Consider the following 22,812-nt stretch of genomic DNA (forward strand, 5'->3'; position numbering starts at 1 on the left):
GACCGAATCCTTTATCGATCCGAGAGGTGATGCTGCAAAGTATATTATGAGAAAATTAAAGTGTTTTTGACCTTGAATTCATGTAAACCTATTGTAGGTGACGTCCAAGACAAAATTAGGAACCTAATAATAGGGGCACTTTGAAACTATTTTCAAAGTTTCTTTACAATCCAGTTTAGTTTTAGTCCGTTATGGTAATGGTTTTCATAGTTGCAGTTTATTTCCATTTTGTTTTTTACACATTTACATACGTATTAAGCTTTTCGTATTTGCAGTTAAAAAAAACAGTTGAGGAAATAACAGAACATCGGCAAAGATTCGATTTACATTTGAGGAAAGAAGCTGCATCTGTGTTTACAAAGAAATCACAATAACGGGAAACAACATTTCAGCTAAATAAATTCTATTGCTTGATTCTCGTCAATGTAAGACTAGAAACCTGTGAAATTTCATCCACGCTCTGACAGTCAATGCGATTTAATTTGTCAAGCAACCCATAAGCCACCACCAATGTGCAATTGAGAAAGACAGATTAACAGGGATAATTACTATAGTAAGAATGACAGTTGTCCAATTAATATTGGCATTGGGCATTTGCGGTAGATAAATATTAAAGACTACTCTATATCAGGAACATTTAGAAATGTCTAGAATGCACGGTCTTACCCCAATCTCTAATTCTTCCTGGTTGAGCTTGCACTGAATTGCTGTGAAGCCTCCCATCTCTCCAAACTGCAGACATAAGAAAGAGATGCTCAGAGATATCGAATACCAAATAGATTTGCCTGATATCTAATGTGAAGTAATATAATATGATTTCTTCCATCAGTGTGCGTGACTGAAGCTCTTACCCGATTCACTAAGTCCACCAGCCAGCCGTGAGGCTCCTGATCCAATCAGAACACAGAATAGGTGTTAAATTTCATGAAATTTCATACACAAAAAAATGTGTCTTCATGTCTTCACATATGCAAGTTGTTTCTTTGCAAATTATATCAATTTATCTTAGAGAATAAATTTAGAATAGCATGTTTCATGGTCTAAATTACTCTATTTCTTTGCAATTAACAGGCTCCTTACTTGCAGAAATACAACAAAAGTACAATTTCTAAATCATAAACTTGCTGATTTTTCATTCATTATCCTCCCATCAAACACACACACACACACACACACACACACACACACACACACACACACACACACACACACACACACACACACACACACACACACACACACACACACACACACACACACACACACACACACACACACACACACACACGTGCAAAGGTACTTCTGGAAAAAAAAAAACCCTGTGCCACATTTTCCTGACAACATACATGTTAGAAACTACAAAACCAGTTTTTCTGTCCATTAACTAGGACTGTCAAGTCAACCGTCAAGCCAAAAGCACACATACACACCCACACATGAACATGTACAGTACCTTCTGGTAGCTGGAGCTGGGAGAAACAGCAAACATGCTGTCCTCTCCAAACACTTCTGCCCAGTTCCTCTGACAGGCCTTCATCCGATTCTTAAAGTGATACTCGTTATCGGGGTTAAAAGCCTGTCAATAAAACAACACAGGGAAAACATGTTCACCAAAAGATAGTCTGGTGCAGGGCTATATTCACAATATATTTGCTGTGAATTTACTGGAGATATGAAATTACGAAACACTGACCATTTTTCTTAAGACTATGTCATTAAACTAGTTTTATTATCTTTCAAACAGAGAAATCCTCGAGTTCCATGTATATAGTCAGGCATAGTGCAAACATAGATGTCTTAAATATCACCCATTTTTAAAATTCTATAGTCGATAGTCTCATGTAGTCAAACCTTCAGCCAGATTTCATTGGCCAAGGACCACCCAAGAGGACGTCTGGCCGACATATAAAGCAACCGATCACAGTTCGTTTTGTTCTGCGTTATGTTTAGGGGCATGAAAATGTAAAGTCGATGTCCCTACGACAACAGACCGGTATGGAACCAATACATTATTCATTCAAGAACGTTGTGCAAGTTTACTGCAACAATGGTGCCGCAAACTTCGCATACTTTTGAAAATCCAGTGTATAGTTGATCTGATAAGAACTCATTTTCATAGTTGTAAACACTACGGCTTCCTTCTTCCATGAGGGGGTTTGCCTTCACGACGGCTTTGTTTCCCGGCGGACCATTAAAGAACGCAACACACACGTCTCCCGGAAATCCTGGAGAATTCAAATGACGACTTCGAAAATTCCAAAGTGTTTCCCATTTTGTGTGCCTCATGCCTCTGACGTTCAGGCAAAGGTCCGTGGGTGTGACGACTGAGGCTAAGACTATGGAGTCGGTAAGTTCCATTAAATTCTTTTAATTGACTTAAACTGATGGAATCAAATTCAAAACTCTGATTCAATGATTTGTTTGTGCCATCAGTATTCATATAATTATCAGGATGAAATTGGATTTTTAACAAGACATTTTGTTTGAATCATTAAAATATTTGAATAATACAATGAATTAGAAAAAGATACATGTAGGTAAATCTTGCATATATGTATATATATATATTATACATACATATATATATATATATATATATATATGAAGTGTTCAGATGCAAAAGCCTCTAAGTGCCATCTGAAATTTTCTTCTAGAATGATCATATTTATTAAGCTTGTATGTTTATGTTCAGTTATTTCACTTTAATGGCAATGAGAATTACCTATTAATTGTCATTTAAGTGAAATTACTGAACTTAAATATTCGAGCTTAAGATAAAATAAAAGATAAATGTAAAAGATAAAAATAAGATAAAAGATAAAAATGATCATTCTAGAAGAAAATTTCAGATGGCACTTAGAGGCTTTTGCATCTGAACTCTTCATATGTATATATATATATATATATATATATAAAATGTAGACTTTGTCTACACTTACTATATTTTATTGAGACTATATGCCTACAATGACTGTTTGGTAAAAATGTTAATAATGTTAATATTGAAGAGCAAATACATATAGGATATCACCAAAAAATATACAATTATTTTAGTCATATAATCCAGTTATAGTCCTAGTACGAGCTAACCACAGTTACTAGAATGTAAAATCAAAAGGGTGTGTGTACCATAGTAAGAACTCCCATGAGGCCGATGGGTATGGGATCCTGTTTGACTCTCTCCGCGACCAGATCCACCAGCAGCATCAGCATGTTATAGATGCCCTCATGAATCTCTGTCCCCCACTTGTGCACTGCACTAGACGTCAGCAACTACAACAGCATTTAACATCTGAATTATTGAGCTCATCACATCTCGTCGTTTATAACCATTTCTAACAAACACCTGCTAGAGCTTATGCATTCACATGCCTGCTTATCCAAACACACACAAACCTTTTTGAAGGCCTCTGGCATGCAGCGGTCAATGAACCTCTTACAGTTCTCATCTGCATCAGCCAGGCCTAGAGAGAGGAAACAAGATTTCAGATGTGTCATTTCTTTCTAGAGTACACAAACATGCAGACACGTACGTAAAAAAGCCAGAAGAGCTTACCAAGTCTGGCCAGGCAGGTGGAGGCGATGAGGCACTTTCCGAGTGATTCCTCTCTCTTGTACGGGATGGACCAGTGATCAGTGAACACTCTGCTCTCCAGCTCATACAGGTTAGTGGTGGGGAACTCCATACTGTTCCCAGAACAGTTCCCGTTCTCATCATTACTCCTCTATAAGAGAGAGAAAGAGAGAGATGTGTCTCAATATGAACTCTTTGTTTTCATATATTCTATATTTAATTTATTTACGGCCTTAACACTTTTTCATAACAGAACACGTCGAGAACAAGAAACTATTGGGGACAAATCAATCCAATCCAATGAGTTTGTGCATTACCTACTAAACCACAACACAGACCTTATGAACTGACACAACAGTCTCATAATAGGGTCAAGGACATTTATGTTCAGCCAAGCTGCAATTATTTAATTTAAAAATACAGTAAAAACGTTATATTACAATATCATTCCAATTTTAAAAATACAATTTATTGCTGTGATGGCAAAGCTGCTTTAACAGCAGCTATAACAAATTTCAAAAGAACAGTATTTACCATTTATGATATGTCTAAACTTTTGATCAGTTTAATTAATGTATTCTTGATGAATTAATTTATTTTATACATCATATTTATTCTTTTCATATATGTATACAGTATGTTCTCTCATATTGAAGTCCATTCACATTTAAATGTCACATTGTGAAAATATAATGTTTGAGAATGCTAAAATGTGATGTAAATTATGCACTAATCAATACATGCGTTTCAATAACTGATATCTAAAGAGCAAGTTGGCCAACTCCACAGGACTAAATAATACAATTTAATTACAGCAGCAACACCAAAAAATAATAGAAATACCCAAAATTGTTGCAATTTTTAGACAATACTTACTCAAAATCAGTTAAGAAATATTAAAAAAGGGCTAATTTTATCTGACATTTATTCATTTGAAGAAAGTGCGAGGCTGACAGATGTCCTTCAATGCCGTGCGACTTCCACATATCTCATTTTTAATGCATTTAATTTATTATCTACGTCATCTGTTTCACATTTATAATTAACGCTGCAATCTGGAACGCTGTTGCCCAAGAAACTAACACAGAGGCTAGCAGCACAGATTTGTTTTCGTTGAGTGAAGTGCAAAATGACAAGCTTGGCGGTTGAAGCTATGTGTGTTCATTTTTCACTGCAATTACATCACAACTTTAAAAGCCAAAAATTTCAATGGTTGTTTGGTGATTTATCAGCACACGCGTTGTAGTAGATTACTGCTTTATGGGCTGGGACTGGAACAGGAAACAGTTCTGCCAGGGGAATATTAGTATACAAGACATATGTTTGCCCTTGAGTGAGTGGAATAAGTGAATGTGCAATGAGGTCTGGAAAGATACATAGTGAAACTGTAAGTCACCTTCTCTCGTTTTGTACCTCAGGGGAATGTCAGATGTCTGTGGCATTCCCAAGGTCCGGAAATCACTGATTTTCTGATTTAGACCTGGGATTAGGAGTGAAAGCCTCCCTGTGGGTAGGGTCTGAGTTCAAGGGTTAAATTTAGCTTATTCTGACCTGACTGAACTTCAGCTGTTACTATTTACTTATTAAAGAGCCATTATAAAGCAGGTTTAACACTGAGCTCAAACTGAGAGCAGCGGCTGTGAAAGATGTTTCACATGGCATCTGCAGGGCTTTTAAAATCAAATTTAAGGCTTTTTAAGACCTGCAGAAATAAAATTAATTCCATATTTTGGGGGTGTAAATCGATGTTTATGGCAATGGCGAGGCCAGGGTTGCACTGGCCCACTCAGATTGACAGCTGGTCCACCCAATCAAATGAGAGACAACTTTCTCATGTACACACTGTACATGACAATAATAATCACTCAAATACATTAATTTAGCAGATGTCACTCCCAAAACTTTGCAGCATGTAATGTGGCTGCTGGATAATATACTGATTATATATCGCCTAGAAAGTGCGCAAACAGCAGTCCCTTTATAATCACTAAAAAGCTGTCAATTATTTTCTAGCATTATAAAAGCAATCTTCAGCTGTTACTAATAAGCTACTATCTCCACACATTTCTAAATATTTAAAACTCCCATAATTCATGCTCGACGCATCCCAATCTTGTGTATTAAATATTTGAATCATTTTTTTACCCATTATAATGAACTTTTATTTTTATTTTTTTTTACATATTTGTATTTTAAATTTGATTTTGATGTTCATTTTATACTTCTTGAAAATTACAAATATCATTCATATCATCAATCAAGATTTTATTCAGCAATTAAACACGTCCCAAATTTTAGTAACAGGGCTAAAGACAATAAAAAAATTAAAGGATAGGCTAATTAAGGGCGGGAAAAGTAGAATATTTAATCTGACCACCTGAGGTTGACTATTAACATTTTCCGAAAGTTAAGTATGTCCTTTCACGGATTAAAAATGTATATATATTTTTTTACCGATTCACATTCGATTTTGCACCCTATTTGTGAAAAAAGTGCCACAACTACTCATTATTAAGGTTGTTGAGGTTCGAGTTTACAGCAGTTATTATGAGATCTCATTACAATCTCTATGACAGAAACATTAAACGGCTGTAGAGGAGCTATTGATTTGTTAAAGATCTGCATTTCTGTTGACGGAGTCTGACAGCTTCTGTGTTCAGGAGAAATAAGAAGCGCTGAGCAATGTGAGAGGAAGAGGCAGCGCTGGGAAAGCAGAAGAGAGGCAACAGGAACAAATGACTTATTCTGTTCTCTGGTAGAGGCAACCACCACCTGCACTGCGAGGATCTCAGATAGAGACCGAAATAGAGACCATGGAAGTCGAGCTGCGACCTATTTTAACATTCTGATATGATAAATGTGTTTACTAAAAATATAAAGACCACTGTATATGATCAGAAGACGGAAAACATCTCTATTCCGATCTGAATATTTGAAGTCTGTTCCGAGGAGGAAATTATGCTAATTACAAATCGACACATAACATTTATTTGCATATATTTATAGTAAAACTCTCTTGTGATCTATATTTGTCGATGTTAATTAAATTATGACAGGAGAAGGTAGCTATATTGACACCTGACTTGTCCCATACATGTCTTTTTTTACAGTTGTGGCAGCTGATTTCAAATGAAAGTCACCTCAGGAAATGTGAGTGAAAACATAACCTATGCCATGTGACTATAAAATAAGAAACCACAATTGCTAAGAATAGCAGGGAAGTGGTGGTGTTTGTTGAATGTTAACCTTCCTACATGGTTACATAATATGATTATGTCAATAGATTAAAAGGTGTTCATTTTTAGTTGATATTACTGGCTAATATTAGAAGCAAATATATACAAATATAATATAATATAATATTATTATAATATCAGTCATGAAAGCTTATCATTTGAATGAGTTTTTAAGCATTGCGGATTAAAAACAAGTGATTTTAAACAGTTGAAGCGCAATAAGTAGCGAAAGAGAACACAGTATATGCATGCACTGTCTACACTACGTCATCTGTTCAACTTTTCTGTAAGGTTAAATATTAATACAAATTAATTCATTGATTTTATACTACGGGGCTGTTGAATGCTTGATTCTGATTGGTTGACAAATGTTCTAATGTCTGCAATTATTTTCAGGGAACCGCACGGCCAAAGTAGTTCCACAGGCAGATCTTGACCACATTACAGTTCTATATCACTACACCAGATGATTTCAGTTATTTCAAAGGTCTTTACAGCCCACAAAGACACTGACCGAGCAAATAAACATAGTAAACAATAGGATCATTTCTTTGCCCCAATATTCCATTTTATTATGTATTTTGCTTGTATTAGTTATTATGGAAAAGCACATATATTTTCCTCGCGCTCTCTCTCCCAAAGGGTAACTAAACCCTAAAACAACTTTGTTTTAGTTAATGATCTGTAAGACTGTGTCTTTATTAATGCTGTTCATTGATTCAAGTAATTTTTTTGAAATTTGGTTTTAAAGTGTTTTAATTCTACAATTATATGGTGTAAAAACGTCTGAGTGCTGCCCTCTTCAGGTTGAACGGTGGCTACTTGCAGTTGAATTTTCCTATTGGAAGTTGTGGTACCCTCTGACGTCAGAGGGTACCAGCTAACCACACCCTTGTGTCTCAGATGCAAGCCCCCCCCCCCCCCCCCCCTCCGCTGGGCTCTGCCCACTTTTCCAGCATTTTTCAAATATTGTCAGTGGGTGGAGTCAGGCTCTGACCAGGGGTTTAGTTACCCTTTAAACGTACACACATACAGTACGGACACACACTCGCGTGTTGTCATCGTTGCTCTGGCGTTTCTCAGTAGCGAGATGCAGATAATCTTAGTTTTGCTATTAGTATTAGTATTCTCTCTCTCTCTCTCTCTCTCTCTCTCTCTCTCTCTCTCTCTCTCTAATAACTGTATTAATAACTGCATTAGACTGCTAGAGCTATCAGTGGCTGAAGCGTCCGTTAATAGCTCTAAAATGATATTTTGTAATTAGCAATGGAGGCTTGGGATTAGATGCTTAAGAAAATAGTCTCACACAAGAGCATTTTAAGGACAAAAACCTGACAAACATCTTGAAATACAACACCTGAACAATGTTTTGAGGTGTGGTAACCACAGTATAAGCTATATGCCCATTAAGTATCCTCGTTAACACAGTCCTTTATGTTCTAAGTCAACATTAACAGTTGAGAAAGAAAGTGCATGTGAATCAGTATATCCAAAGCCGCATTAAATAGTTATAGAAGATATGCTTTAGCATATAAATTACAAACATTAAACAATAGCTAAAAACAATCAATCATTTTAAATTCTACAAGTAAGTTTAAACATCCCAAGATTATAATGAACAGTATGAAAAAGCATTCATTTTAAGATTGGCTAAATCTAACATTTAATAGGGTTGTTAAATTAATATAATATAATATAATATAATTTATGCTGGTAAATATAAAAAAAGAGACCAGTGAAAATCTGAACCACTAAAAAACGACATAAACAATGTTGAAATATTGAATGCTCTACAAGCATTCGTGTCTGCATACTAGTGTACTGTTCATAAAGGTCAAGAATCCCATACAGTCTGACAGTCTAACAGGGTGCCACTGATTAGGGATATAAAAATCAAGTATGAAACTGGACACTTGTGTTCCAGTACGCATTTCAATGCAGGATTATGTTTACTGGCGTCGATAGATTAATAATAATTTTGCTGCGCAAACAATTTTTGCTATGTGTAATATTAATATTTCGAACAAACACTGTGAATCTAGGGCTGGCGTGCTGTTCATGTGCAACGATCTAAAGAGACGAGAGAAAGTTTGTGTTGTTAGGAGGCTTCTGGTCTTTGGGCCGATGTAAGGTCACATGGCACATTCCAAACTTGTTGCCATGGTACGAATAGGGTGAGGTGTGTGCGCACGGCCTGTTGCCTGCTAAACATACAACCTCAAAGGGTTCGAACCTCCCTAGGCACGAACTAACGGCCCATATGCCTGTATGGCATCAGTGTCTAGGTGGAACGAGGTGGTTGTTGCCCAATACCTGGAATGCATTTCTCTTGTAAGACCTACCCCTAATACAGTTGTGATTTGAGCAAGTTGTTTGTTGTTCCCCACTGCATTGCGCAGTGCTGGGCGGAGTGGTTGGGTAACTGGAGACCCCGTGTGTTTGTACCAGTACCCTCCAGACCAGGCCTGCTGGCTCTATTTATAGTCTCGATACATGCTGCTTGAAACCTGTTATATGCAAGACCAGGGGTAAACAAAACAGCTAGGCATGTCTGAATCTTTCCAGTACTTCAATGGTTCAATTACATTTTAATAATCAAAAAGGATGTCTAATCAATTGAATTCAAATACAAATGTAACAATTTATTAACATTTTAACAATAATAGTGCCCTATGAAATGCGTTTTATGTTTTTCCTGAAATTCTGAGTCGTCCATTTACATTTTTCTGGATTCTGTTTTATGATAATTTTATGGTAATTCATTTAAGCACAAAACCCTAACAAATCTAATTAATCTTTTAAAATGTAATCATATTAAATTTGAACAATTCCTTTAGTTTTTGTGGCAAACAAAGTGCTGCACAACAGAAGTTCACAGTTTAAATTAAAAAGGGGATGGGAAATTGTGCTATTCCTTAAAATTAGGGGTGTAAGAAAATATATACACATGAATATCGCAATATTATGTTTGTTGATACTGTATCAATTCTCAAAACCACTGTATAGATATTTATTTATTTGTTTACATCCAAGATTAGTGTCAGTGGCTTTGTGTTCGGTTTAAACCTGACCACTAGATGGCAGTGTTATCTCAGAATGTAAACAAAAGCGTGTTTCGCTAACGTTAGTATTAGCAAACCTAGCTCACCAGCTTCCGCTGTGGTTTACAGAGCTGAAGTGTGGACTCATTTTGGCTTCCGCTGTAAAAAATAACACAGAAAACACTAAGGAAGTCGACAAGAGTTATGTTGTTTGCAAAATAAGCCATGCTAAACTCCAATACTCAGGTAACGCATTGAATCTAAGAGCTCACTTAACATCCCGACACCATCCACGATGCTAGATAATTTAGATCACGATAACCACAGTTAAAACCACGCATATAGGACCTCAATGTCATGGTAAAAAGTAACTATATGGTTTCTATGGTATTTGTATGAAAAACAGTATCATAAATACATTTAGTATAAATGCATGCTATAGCTTAATCACAAAAAAATACTGTAATTAATATTCCATTACTCCTTTAATACATGTCTACATTAATAATATAATAACATTCAATGTGAATATCCCACATATCTGCCACAATACCATGGTGTAGTTAGTGTTACTTACTACAGTAAATTACTTGGTTTGAATTACTCAAAAATTTGTTTTTTTATCACGGTTTTAATGTCACGGTATTGGTATGTGCTATGTTCAGGGGAAAATCATTATTAAAGTTACAAAAGCTATTCAGTCAAGAGCAGTAAGTGATTTCCTTGTCTTTTGTTGTTTTGATTATATTAGGCTGCAGGAATATAAGGCTGCTGTCACTTTAAGACATAATGCACAGATCCAAAATACTGATCTACACGTCTTTCTCGACCGAATCGAACATTTAACAAACTCTTGTTATTTTATCGAGGAACATGATTACATTGCGATAATTATCATTATCACTTTATCGCCCAGCCCTACTACTCTCAGCCATCTCTTTTTCTACTGTCTTTTTTTCAAATCTCCCTCTTGCTCTCTCTCTCTCTCTCTCTCTCCCCCCATCATGAGTGGACACGCCCCCTACTGCTGATTGGCTACAAGCGTTTTGCTGCTCAGTTTGATCCACTTGCAATAGCGTTTCTCAGAAATCGCTTACTGCACCTTTAAAATCTACAAAATGTTCTTGCCACCTGACCCCCAAAAGGGAACAGAGGTTCACCCAACAGTCTTACAAAATCCTGTGGGAAACACTGATCAGTATATGGTTTCCTAATTCCCTACCCTTCCCAAATGCCAAAAGCATTGCAAAACTACCATTCAACTTTGTCAAAACTACCAGTCATTCAACAACACTTTTCAGGCAGAGGAGGCAAACTTAAGACATAGAGGGAGTATGACAGGAGATGTCATCTGAATTTCTTTTGTTACAGTGGCATTTCTACATGAAACAATTACAAACAGGGCTGGAACAGAACGGCTAGACCTACATAACATTTCCGTTCAATCATCATGGCCATATATCCGCCTATCATGTCTGAAAGACGACTACAGGTTATGCTTTGGTTTATTCAGAGTCAAAGACAAACCATAATAGTTGACGCTGTGTTTTCAGCATCTGCCATCTCAATATATGAGGACATGAACAGGTGAAATTCATATTGAGAGCTGTTCTGCGAATCACTTCACAAGCTTTAAACCGTTTTATTTGGGAAAAACTAACGTCAAATTCATACTGACTAAAACTGAAATATCTTCACAACAAAATAAAAGTTCGGTTTAACTTCAAGAAATTATGACAGAAATATACCACTAATAGTATTATTATTTCTAAGAAATATCATACAACCAAGATATTTTTTTCATCCATGTTTTAAATTTGTACATGTCTGTTGTGCAGCATCTTATTTGAACAAAAATAAAAATGCAATGTTTTGTTGTAAATGAATTGATATATTTTCATTTGATTACATTTGAAATGCTTGATTACATTATATAAATTTGTATAAAATCAAACAAATATGTGGAAAGCATTTCCTTCCCCATTGATGGTAGGTAAATGAATATTGTGATAAATATTGATATTGTATGATAAGGAAAAAAATATATTTTTTGCTTCCCATGCTGTTGCAGATCATTTTGAACAAATTGATATTTTAAAATCACAAAGAAAACAAATTTTACAATTATTACTGTTTTTTGAAATGCAGTGTTTGTTTATTATAAATGACTTACACATTCAACCTCTCCCTCCAGCAATATGTCACTCACATGAGATTTCAGCAATTAGCAAACGACAACAATCTAATCAATTCTCAATGGACAAAATTAAGTCCAGTCCTATTTTTTCCCCTCATTTAAGAAGCCACTTCACTCAGAAACATGTCACAATTGGGATGAAAAGACCAATGCAATTTCCGTTTCATATTGACTAACAATTCTGAAGCTATTCTATTTAGCTTGAAATTTTGACTAAAATATACATTTCTCTAAAATATCTGTTGTTGGACCTTAGTGGGTTTTAAGATCTACATGATGTAAGAAATGTAATTTTTTATGAGAGCAATGTCTGTAAAGGGACTATTGCAATGGGTTATAAATGTATAAATATAATAACTATGTAGTCTGTGCTTTTTTTTTTAAAGAAAATGTCCTAGTGATTTAACTTCAATTTAATGATTTTAACTTCTGATTTAAAAAACAATTTTTTTTTTGTTTGTTTTAGAATGTAATGTTTGTTTTACACATTTTTTCACATAATGTATACCATAACCTAGATAGATACATTCACTATAGGCCTATGTGTTTTCATAGCCTTCAATTGTGACCCTGGATCACAAAACCAGTCTTATGTTGCACGGGTATATTTGTGGCAATAGCCAACAAAACATTGTATGGGTCAAAATTATAGATTTTTCTTTTATGCCAAAAATCATTAGGATATTAAGTAAAGATCATGTTCCATGAAGATATTTTGTAAATTTCCCACCTTAAATATATAAAACATTTATTTTTGTGAATGGATGCAGCACTATCGCCAAAAGAAATGGACAACTTTAAAGGCCATTTTCTCAATATTTCGATTTTTCTGTACCCTCAGATTCCAGATTTTCAAATAGTTGTATCTTGGCCAAATATGGTCCTATCCTAACAAACCATACATCAATGGAAAGATTATGTATTCAGCTTTCAGATGATGTATAAATCTCAATTAAAAAAAAAAAAAACCATAAGACTGGTTTTGTGGTTCAGGGTCACAATTTGGCACACTGTTTGGGTGATAACATTGGCCAGGATTTGGGATGGTATTTTTTTTTTTTTTAAATAAAAGAAAACAAATTGTAACTTCTTTGATTAATTGAAGAAATAATAAACATATTATGCCATAAACAGGCCGCATCTGAAAGTGGAAGCACTTCAAATATCCAACAGCATCACAAACTGCAGCACAAAAAGAGTGTTAAAGCTTAATTTAGCTGAGTCACATTAATTTTCGATTTTCTACATAATTCGAAAGGAATCTATGTATGTATAGATCTATATATACTCCCCCCCACCCTAAATAGCTGCTATGAAGGTTAGTTCACCCAAAAAAAAAAAAAATGATGTCATTAATTACTCACCCTCATGTCGTTCCAATGCCGGAAGTGAAGATCTTTTTATTGAAATTTGAGAGCTTTCTGTTCCTCCATTGACAGCCTACGCAACTACCACTTTCAAGCCCCAGAAACATTTTAAAGACATTAAAGTAATCTCGAGTGACTCCAGAGGTTTAACCTCAATTATAATGAAGCAACGCGAGTGCTTTGTTTGTGCAAAAAAAAAAAACATATCATTTACCACTTTATTTACAAAATATTAATCTCCAACGCATATCGACGCAACAATGTCTGCTCTCATGTCAATGTGTCGTGGTGCTCTCATGAACACGGATTGCAGGTTAATATTTTATAAATAAAGGGATAAATTATATTTTTTTTTGCAGAAACAAAGCACTTGCGTTGCTTCATAAAATCGAGGTTAAACCACTGAGTCACATGGTTTACTTTTATGATGTTTTTACTACCTTTCTAGGCCTTGAAAGTGCTAGTTGCGTAGCTGTCCATGGAGAGACAGAAATATCTTCATTTGTAACCAAAGATGAATGAGTCTTACGGGTTTGGAATTACAAGGTAAGTAAGTGACGACATAATTTTCATTGTTGGGAGAACTATCCCTTTTACTTTTTATTAGTAGCTAGCTTTAACTAACTACTATTTACCTATTTCACTGTAGTTGAACTACTTTACAAGCTACAATTTTTACAAGCTTTCTTGACACTAATAAAAACAATAGTTGAAGTAATGTTTGTGCACACAAGTCAGGCCTGACATTTTAAATCATTGCACTTCAGTGTTCGGCTCTGACTGCGGTTGACCAACAGGTCAAAGAAGCCATTAAGTAAATAGCGAAAGAAACACTGCAACAGTTGGGCAATAAACAAAGCCCGACGGCTACATGTCAGACTCAAAAATCAGTCGTGCTTTATCACAGAATTACACAAAACTAGAGCCGTTTATCCAAATCCAGAAAAAGAACCATTCGAGACCTGTGGGAAAGACTTCAAGCACACAAAAGTCATTTCATATCCACATGCTAATACACAGCAGCTTCTTATTAGCCTCTTAAATTGAACCCAGTAACACTGGTCAATATCGCCTGCATCTGTTAATATAACTCATGACAAGCTGGAGTCTAATGACATTTGATGGTTCAACGATCTGACATGTAATCATCAGCCACACATTTCCTGTTATTGCTCAACTGTTAGTAAAGAATGACACTAGTTTAATTATTAATCAGGAGGGGAAAATACTCCATTGGCCTAATATTTTACGTTCAACACAAAAAGAAACACTCTAACAGGTCGTGCATTTAAAGGCAATCCATGACACCCATCCCCCAAGATCCTACAACTTCATTCACATGGCAGCACAGCACACTTCATTCGTAATCTGCTACTGCATGGCATGCACAAGGATCCTAAGGTTAAGAGACAATATCTCGACATCCTCGTCAGGTGTTGCATGCATAAGCACAACAGGTAATGCATACACAGGGGCGTTAAAGGCGTGCGTGCGCCTTTCCCTCCGGTTTTTGACAGCCCCGGTGGTTCCGCCTCAAGCAGCCGTGCAAATTATCACATATGCATGCGTTTCATAATCATACCTCACTTTCCACTACATCGTGATACGCCGGCGGAGGATCAAACCCTCCGGTGCCCGTGCGCCCGCTGTTCTCGCCGTCTCCGCTGAGGCCGGAGCCCGGGGAAGTGCCGCTCTCCATCGGCTCGTAGCCGTATCCGAGTCCCGGGCTTTCGTTGGTGAGCAGCGCGACAGCCTCGTTGATGTCGTTTTTGGCCAGGCGCAGGGCTTTCCGGATGGCTACCGGGTCTGGGAAACCCATGCATAACAGCGTGGTCATATGCTGCTCCTCCTCTGTCTCCATCATGGAAGTGTGTCGATGATCGGTGCTTCAGTAAGGGGGCTTCGCATAGCACAGGCATCCGGCTGTGCACGCCGCCATGTTTACAGTCGCTGGTGCTGCTGGTATCCTGTCACGATGGATTCCCGTCACAGGCAGAGGGCAGCGGGGCTGAGAGCGGGCCGGAGCCAGGCCTGTGAAGCTGGAGACTCCAGTGACTAGCTGGGTGGGTGTAAGCTGGGACACCTTTCAAAATAAAGGTCTTATAGAAACACGCATTCATAATAATAATAAAAAAATATATAATACGTGCTTATAAATAATACTGAATAAGAAAAATCCTTTCAAAACTGATGTACATTTTTTGAGTCATGGACAATGTGTTTAAAGAGGTTGTTAAATAACATTTCAAAGTGTTTGAATTCATTTTTTTTTACTGTTTTTTATTTTTATTTTTTATATCAGGCAGTACAACCAAATAGTTGTATGTATACTGTAGTTGTACCACCCGACATGGAAAGTGTACCAAACATTTCAATACTTAAAATAGTAGTTTTACCTGAATTTGAGAGAGATCTACAAGCCTTTTCACTCTGCCACAAGGATGAGACTCTAGATGATGCATTATCATGTTTACTGTTATTACCTTATCAGTTCATAATAAAAGAGCCATGTTTGCAGTTATGCCACCTTGACATTTGAGAATATAGCTACAAATTGCTGGACAAAAGTTTTTCAATGATCTCAACAGCTTTTAAACTACTGATATATATATATATATATATATATATATATATATATATATATATATATATATATATATATATATATATATATTAAATGTTTGAAAGGTTTCAAACCTAAAAGTATTCCATAGTATGTCGTTTTTTACATTTTTTATTATTAAAATGCCATTTTAAATAGTTTTCTTAGTCTGTTTATTTGTCTGGACAGTTGCATCACTTGACATTTTGGGGGTTTAAAATAACAAAACAATAAAATAATATGTATTATTTAAATGTACTAAAAAGTGAATTCAAACTAAAAGGTTTTATAGAATAAAGTGATATGTCTTGAATTTATCAAATTATTTAAAATAATGTCACTGGCCCATAAATGTAATGCTATATAAGAAACAAGTAGATAAGCAAGTAACACTGAATAATATACAAATAAATGAAAACGTTCATTCAACATCACAAAGTGTGAATGAAAATATATCCCTGATCCTAATACGTGTGTAAAAACGAGTACAATGTGGAAATGTAATATCTCGAATATATGAGACATGAGGGCGTGAATTCCGAGTTCAAATATTGAATTAATCATTATTTTGAAATGCATACAACCGGAAATACATCTTATAGCAGCTCATTGTTATTTGCTTCACTCTTTTTAAATTGGCAGCGTTGTCAAGCAGCCCCACCCATATCTGTATATAAAACATGTGCTTTCTGGCCTATTCTTTATTAATTATAACCTTCAGTCACCCACATTTAGATTTCACATTCGAATTTAGAAATTGTAACGTTACCTGACATGCACGCCAAAAAGAATATTAAATACAAGAGAAATATGAGCAACGTTCTGAGCACTTAAAAAAAAAAAAAAAAAAAAATCCTCGTCACACTTCATACATACATCGGCTTCTGTCCGTTTCGTTTTGCCAGATTTTTTTTTTTTTTTTTTTTTTTTGAAGTATTGGTTTAATTTCACTGAAAAAAGACGGAAACGAGAAGTCACGTGAAACTGATTCTTGTCATGTGATAATGTGAAAATGGCAGCTACGGGGGAGGAGGCCGCAGCGATGGACAGCATCTGTAAAGCACCCGCTCCCCCGACCGACCTCAACCTCTCAGCCGAACCCGAACCCCAACCAGAACCTGAACCCGAGTCCGAGTCCAGGAGAGATGCGGCCACAAGCGATGCGACAGAGACCCAAAAAGCAAAAAGACCGAGTAATAACAGTGAGCTGCTTTTGTAAATAAATCAAGTTTTATGCAAGTCACTGTATACTGCAAGCTTACATGTAGTGATTCTTAGCTTTCCAATGCTGCTATTGATCATGTTGTGTTCGTGACACTTATTTTTAAGCTAATGCAACCTGTTTCTCTTCCTGTTTTTGGATATTTGACTACTTCTCTTCCTATTGAAAAGAATTTGTTTTGTATACACTAACTAACTAGACTGTATCCGTGTCTCTAAATCTAATAAGTTGCCTACCCAGAGTGCAATTTGAGCCATATAGGCACTTAGAATCTGCATTTAATGCCCAGAAGTCGTGCCCGGGTATAGGCAGCTCTCTATGTTTTGGGACACTGAAAGAGTTTGCTTTCTGTCACAGATGAGGGAGGTGTGGAGACTGCAGAGGAGGCCACTGAACCCGCCGAGCCAGATATCAATGAGCTCTGCAGAGATATGTTTGACAAAATGGCAGTTTTCCTACAAGGAGAGCTCACTGGTAATGGAAATATAATAATAATGATGATGATGAATCTGTTAGACTTCTAGATCTGTGTGTGTAAATTGTTTTGTCCTGTTTACTCAGCCACCTGTGAGGACTACAAACTTCTCGAGAACATGAACAAACTCACCAGTCTGAAGTACATGGAGATGAAGGACATATCCATCAACATCAGCCGCAATCTGCAAGATCTCAATCAGAAGTGTAAGAAATGTGTCTCCGATATATAAAATCAACCAACATATGTGTTTATTCATGTTAATGTATTTTGCAACCACATTGTCCTATCACAATGTTCTTTAGAGGTAAAGTACACAGAGTGTTGTTACAATGCAAGTGTTTATTTTGTGATTTGCTGACAGAGAATATGCAAGCTATATATGAATCATCTTAAAGTATGTTGTCATTTTTGGATTTAGATGGCGGTTTGCAGTCTTATCTGGATCAGATTAACCAGATCGAGGAGCAGGTTACGGCTCTGGAGCAGGCTGCATATAAACTAGACACATATTCAAAGAAACTGGGTGAGTACAAACATCAAGAACTCTGTGGGAAAAACACTGCGTTATGTTTTATTATATGATTTTATATAGACGTGTTTAATTTTATTAAAAATTATGAAGGACACTATTAGTCTCGTTTGGACTGAGACTTATTTAGTATAAACGATTAACCTTAACCCGACGTAGAGAATACAGAAAGCCAGTTGATTTTCATGAAGATATAGAGCACTGCAGTGATGACATGTTTTTATTTTTAGCATATTTTTAGGTTCCCCTGATAAAAACCCAATAAGTTATCCCATTGGCTTTTGCAGAAAATAAGCTCTGTGGCCAACAAAAGTTTATGATTCTTAAACATTTTGTTTATCATGATAATATTCACAAATGAACACAACCTTTATGAATTTGGAAGCTTAAATACAACCAGCAGAAGTAAAAAGCTAAATGTAGGCTATAAACGAATGAAAATGTAACCATCACTAGGCATCAACTCTTTCAGGTTCTGTTTAAAAACATTTTCCCTGAAGGATTGAGTTAGAAGAGTGAAATTATAAACACAATGAGCCTGTGAATGCAGACTAGTGAGTAGATGGCTATGTTTACATGGAGACCCTTTCAGTTGGCACGACAGTAATTTATGATACTTTATTATTATATGCTTCCCTCCCTCATGTCCCCCTGAGATGAGAGATTTCTGTATTGTGTGTCTGGAAAAAAAAAGACCTCATAGGGGAGCCAAGCAAGTGCATTCTGGGAGTTGTTGTCTTTCATCCACATGAGCCAAAAATACATTTTCTGGCTTTTCTCAGTCTAAAAGGCACCCACAAAATAATTTCACATTTCTACTACATAAATGACCCAATTTAAATACACATTCATCTTTCCAGTGGTGAAATATCCCTTTAAATGAAAAACCACTGAATTAATTGCTGAACAGATGATGGTTAACTGATATAATGGACATTAGATGGCGCTATTAGACCAAGCTAGATGTTCAGGCTCCTCTTATTTTAGTAGCAAGCGCATTGTGTGAGAGAAGTATAACACTCAGATGTGCAGCTTTCAGTATTTTGTATTGCACTTGTGTAATAACTTCTGTTTGTGTTTATTCACAGAGGCCAAGTTTAAGAAACTGGAGAAGCGGTGAAAATGGCCAGACTCTCCTTCAGTGTAGTTTCTCAGAGATTGTTTTATGCACTAAACCATCTTCAGAACGATATCACACAGGCACACCCCCACCCAAATGTATGATACACACTATGGTGTAGTCTCTAGGTTATGGACTGTGCAGCAAATAACATTAATTACCATATTGAACGCTCATTTATTGATCAAAAGCTATGCTTTGCTTTGGGAAAATCCAGGCAAGACTGCGAAGGGCAGGAGTATAAAGTTTGACATGCGTTCATACTGACTCTGGATCTCAAAATACATATTTAAGATTTCAAAAGGCATGAATGCAGATAAAACATGTACAGTGTATTTAATATTGCTTGTTATATGTTGTTAACAATTGAACCATTATTTCTGTTAAAGAGTGTATTAATGACTTCTTTTCTATGTTTGCAGTTAGATAAGCAAATGTTTTGCTAAACATTTGTATTACTGTCTAATTATTTTCAGAATCTTAACCAAAATGTCGATTTGTGAACTTTTTGCAATAAAAAAAAGTTTTTTTCTCAAAACAATTAACATAGCCAACTACATCATGTTAGAAAAAGTACATAAATCATTTAGAAATGTTATACTATAAATTATCTAAAAAGAAATAAATCTTAATTTTAAATGGGCAGCCATTTAATTAATCATATCTGGTAACTTGACAAATTAGCATAAAATTGCTAGTTATAGTGCTATTGTATGGCCAATTTGTACAAAATTTGGAACACCTGAATATGTCAATTTGAAATGGTAGGCCATTCAGATTTGACGTTATTACCTGCTGAAATTTGATTGGCTGCTGGTGGCCATGTTTTTCAGTGTATACTAGTGAAATTAGAGGATATAGGACGTCCACCAAAGATGATGTGTATTGTCCTGCCAATTTTCAACTTCATCAACCATGCAATTATGGCATTATTAAGGATTTTCTTTTGTAGCGCCCCCAATGGGAAATTTTGATGTGCGTACACAGAATGCCCTATGTTTGGATTTTGCGTTCGCCAATTAGTGAAGATGGGCCACACCCTCAGATTTCATTGGCTTGTATCTGTTAAATGGTTTGACCGAGCACAATTCTTTAGATACATTTTTTGCCACAAGGGTCTCTAGTCTAGATGATGCATGTCAAGTTGAGCAAATCGGACAAATGGCCTACGAGGAGTACAAAATGGTAGCAAAATGGAATAGATGGTAATGAAATAGTGAGTCTTCAGGATGCAGAGGACACAAGAATTTTGTTTCTAGCACTTATGGTTTCAGTGTTATTAATCAAAACGCAAAGGCGCTTACATGGCACCTTAGTGTCCCACTGATGTGTGTCGATGCGCCTGAGTGGCGGGTGGGATTTCTGACCATCCCACCAAGTTTGGGTTCTCTACATGGTCTCTGACAGAAAAATAAGATGAAGAAAATCCTTATAAATATTGAATCCATGGTTATTCTGCCTAAACGTTTCCATAAGCCTCATCCAATGTGGTTGGAGGTATTGTTTAACAATGACATGCTCTTATTTCATTGAAAACAAACTTGGTCATCCACCTCAGTGTTCTTGAACTTCAATTCTGAAAATGTTTGGACATTTACTAAACTTGCCATTATAAGGCTGTCTCAAAACTAGGCTACATTATTAGCAATCATAAAGTACAATACTCAAGTGGATACTCAATACTCAATCTGTTTCCTAGCTTCTCTTATTTCATGGTCAATAAGGGGGACTCCCAGTTCATTTGAAAGTATGTACCTTCTATGTCTCTTCACTCCTCTTCCATCCTGCTTCTGTTCATGTCTTCTTACAAATTATCTTATGTCCACTACACCAATGCCCCCCACTTAACCCATCTCTTATCCCTTTCCTTTCCACATTCTTCTCTCCTTTTCTTAAACTCCCTCCTCCTTTCCCTTCATCTCTTTTTCATCTGAGTTTGGAGATATGTGTCATGATAATTGGCAGCTTCTGTTGGATGTTACTGATGGTATGCTCATGCAAATGAGCAAATGTTGTGTGGGGCTTCTATATTATGTTTATTTTTCCCATATAAATGAAATGCTATATTTCAAACCGCTCTCTACTCATCCACCAGAGGGCAGACTAAGCCCACACATAGTCTGACTCAACCTTTAACCTGAATTTGGCGATAACCGCAGTCATAGATTCAGGGCCATGTATGGTGAGGTGCTCATCCACGGAGATAGTGGCCGACATATCACATGTTCAAGCTCTTATGTCAGGATACCAAAATAATCAGTGTATGGAGCCATTTTATGCACTTCATGGACAGTTTAACAGTTCATAATACTGTAGCCCTTGATTTCCGTTCATTTAATAGCCTAACTTGGAAAACTAGTGTCATATTCAATATGCAGCATTTACGAAATACGATATCAGTTCTTTGACATGTTTGACATTTTCACAATGTGAAATGGTTTAACATGACAAACCAAATTTATCTCTTTCTCGCTTTGATTTTGCCCACACACATACACATAATCGACTGTTTATAACGTCCTTCTTCATAATCTTCACTACCTAGAAAGATATTCACTCCCTTGATATATTTACTCTTTTAACTTAAACATACTCGACACAGAAACAAAAACGACATCAAGCTAAAATAAAGAGTTTCCTTGGCCAGTTTCCTTGGTCTTTTCTCCTTCACAAACAGGTAATGATTGCCATTTTAACCTCTGAAACTGATTTAAATCGGTCAAAGAAGGTTATGACTTAAAAGCTTCTATCTATATCTTTATTTATTTTTTTAATTTTAAAAATAAAACAGCATGTGTCTTGTGGAAGAACATTATTTTGTTCGTGTTTCGGCTCTTCTGCACGGATGAATATGGTTCGAGACACCGCTCTATGGATAAGGACATCTAATGACATCGGAATGACAAATAAATGTTTTAATTTTGAATGACCCATTGTCAATTTTCTCGTTTTTTGTGACAACAAAACTTTCAACTTTCGAGTTCAAGCTTGTGAGCTTTCAGTTCAACTCTGTCGAATATTATCAGTTTTTTCATCAGTCTGAAGTTACTCATCTAGTCCTCAGAAATCAATTTACTGGAAATGTCTGGGTGGCAGAGGGATCTGTTGAAATACCTGTGTAATCCACACTTACAGATGTCTAATGCTATGTTGTGCGTATGTTCTGTTTACAGTAATTAGATCCCAGAATGCTGCTTCTAACATGCACTTAAAAGCAAAGAGAAAGTAACTCATTAATCAACACTTCCCGCAGTCCACTTGTAGGCTACAGCAGGATGTATGCTGTTAATGGGCTTCAGTGATGAGAGATCCTCATTGGTTAGTTCCCCCACCCTAGGTCTCTGTTTTTCCAGTGCTTATGTAAAACATCATGCTTAGCTTCAAATACACAGTATGTTTTTCACAAACATCTGGCATATATCTATGATTACAGTTCATCATGAGTT

General features: G+C 36.2%; 2 protein-coding genes across 6 annotated transcripts in view; one reads left to right on the top strand and one right to left on the bottom strand.

Moving 5' to 3' along the window:
* The window catches only part of usp24 (ubiquitin specific peptidase 24), a 64,649-nt gene extending 49,233 nt beyond the window's left edge, over window positions 1–15,416 (bottom strand). For 3 of the 4 annotated variants that reach the window (XM_079889107.1, XM_079889105.1, XM_079889104.1), the window contains exons 1-7: window positions 14,998–15,403; window positions 3,557–3,725; window positions 3,397–3,464; window positions 3,130–3,273; window positions 1,454–1,576; window positions 852–887; window positions 667–732 (exon numbers count right to left, since the gene is read on the bottom strand). In XM_079889107.1, the coding sequence (XP_079745233.1) occupies window positions 667–732; window positions 852–887; window positions 1,454–1,576; window positions 3,130–3,273; window positions 3,397–3,464; window positions 3,557–3,725; window positions 14,998–15,279 (888 nt within the window). In that variant the 5' untranslated portion in view covers window positions 15,280–15,403. Of the gene's footprint in view, window positions 1–666; window positions 733–851; window positions 888–1,453; window positions 1,577–3,129; window positions 3,274–3,396; window positions 3,465–3,556; window positions 3,726–14,997 lie in introns of all 4 variants that reach the window. The other variant, XM_079889106.1, reaches the window with a different exon arrangement.
* Window positions 15,417–16,976: 1,560 nt separating this feature from the next.
* On the top strand, window positions 16,977–20,008 carry bloc1s2 (biogenesis of lysosomal organelles complex-1, subunit 2). 2 transcript variants are annotated; one of them, XM_079889139.1, is made up of 5 exons: window positions 16,977–17,219; window positions 17,597–17,713; window positions 17,801–17,920; window positions 18,136–18,240; window positions 19,335–20,008. In XM_079889139.1, the coding sequence occupies exons 1-5, from the start codon at window positions 17,030–17,032 to the stop codon at window positions 19,364–19,366; spliced, it is 564 nt and encodes a 187-aa protein (XP_079745265.1). In that variant the 5' UTR covers window positions 16,977–17,029; the 3' UTR covers window positions 19,367–20,008. The 2 variants fall into 2 exon arrangements, with proteins under 2 accessions (XP_079745265.1, XP_079745266.1); XM_079889140.1 differs by having other exon boundaries at window positions 16,977–17,210.
* Window positions 20,009–22,812: the final 2,804 nt, after the last annotated feature.

Source organism: Squalius cephalus (assembly GCF_949319135.1).
Source record: "Squalius cephalus genome assembly, chromosome: 12".
Taxonomy (NCBI): Eukaryota; Metazoa; Chordata; class Actinopteri; order Cypriniformes; family Leuciscidae; genus Squalius; species Squalius cephalus.

Excerpts from the sequence above, each read along its gene's own strand:
- bloc1s2 (XM_079889139.1), top strand. The coding sequence starts at position 17,030 with ATGGCAGCTACGGGGGAGGAGGCCGCAGCGATGGACAGCATCTGTAAA. Across the intron at positions 17,921-18,135 it reads GCAAGATCTCAATCAGAAGT|ATGGCGGTTTGCAGTCTTAT; the intron begins GTAAGAAATGTG and ends TTTTGGATTTAG. Across the intron at positions 18,241-19,334 it reads CACATATTCAAAGAAACTGG|AGGCCAAGTTTAAGAAACTG; the intron begins GTGAGTACAAAC and ends GTTTATTCACAG.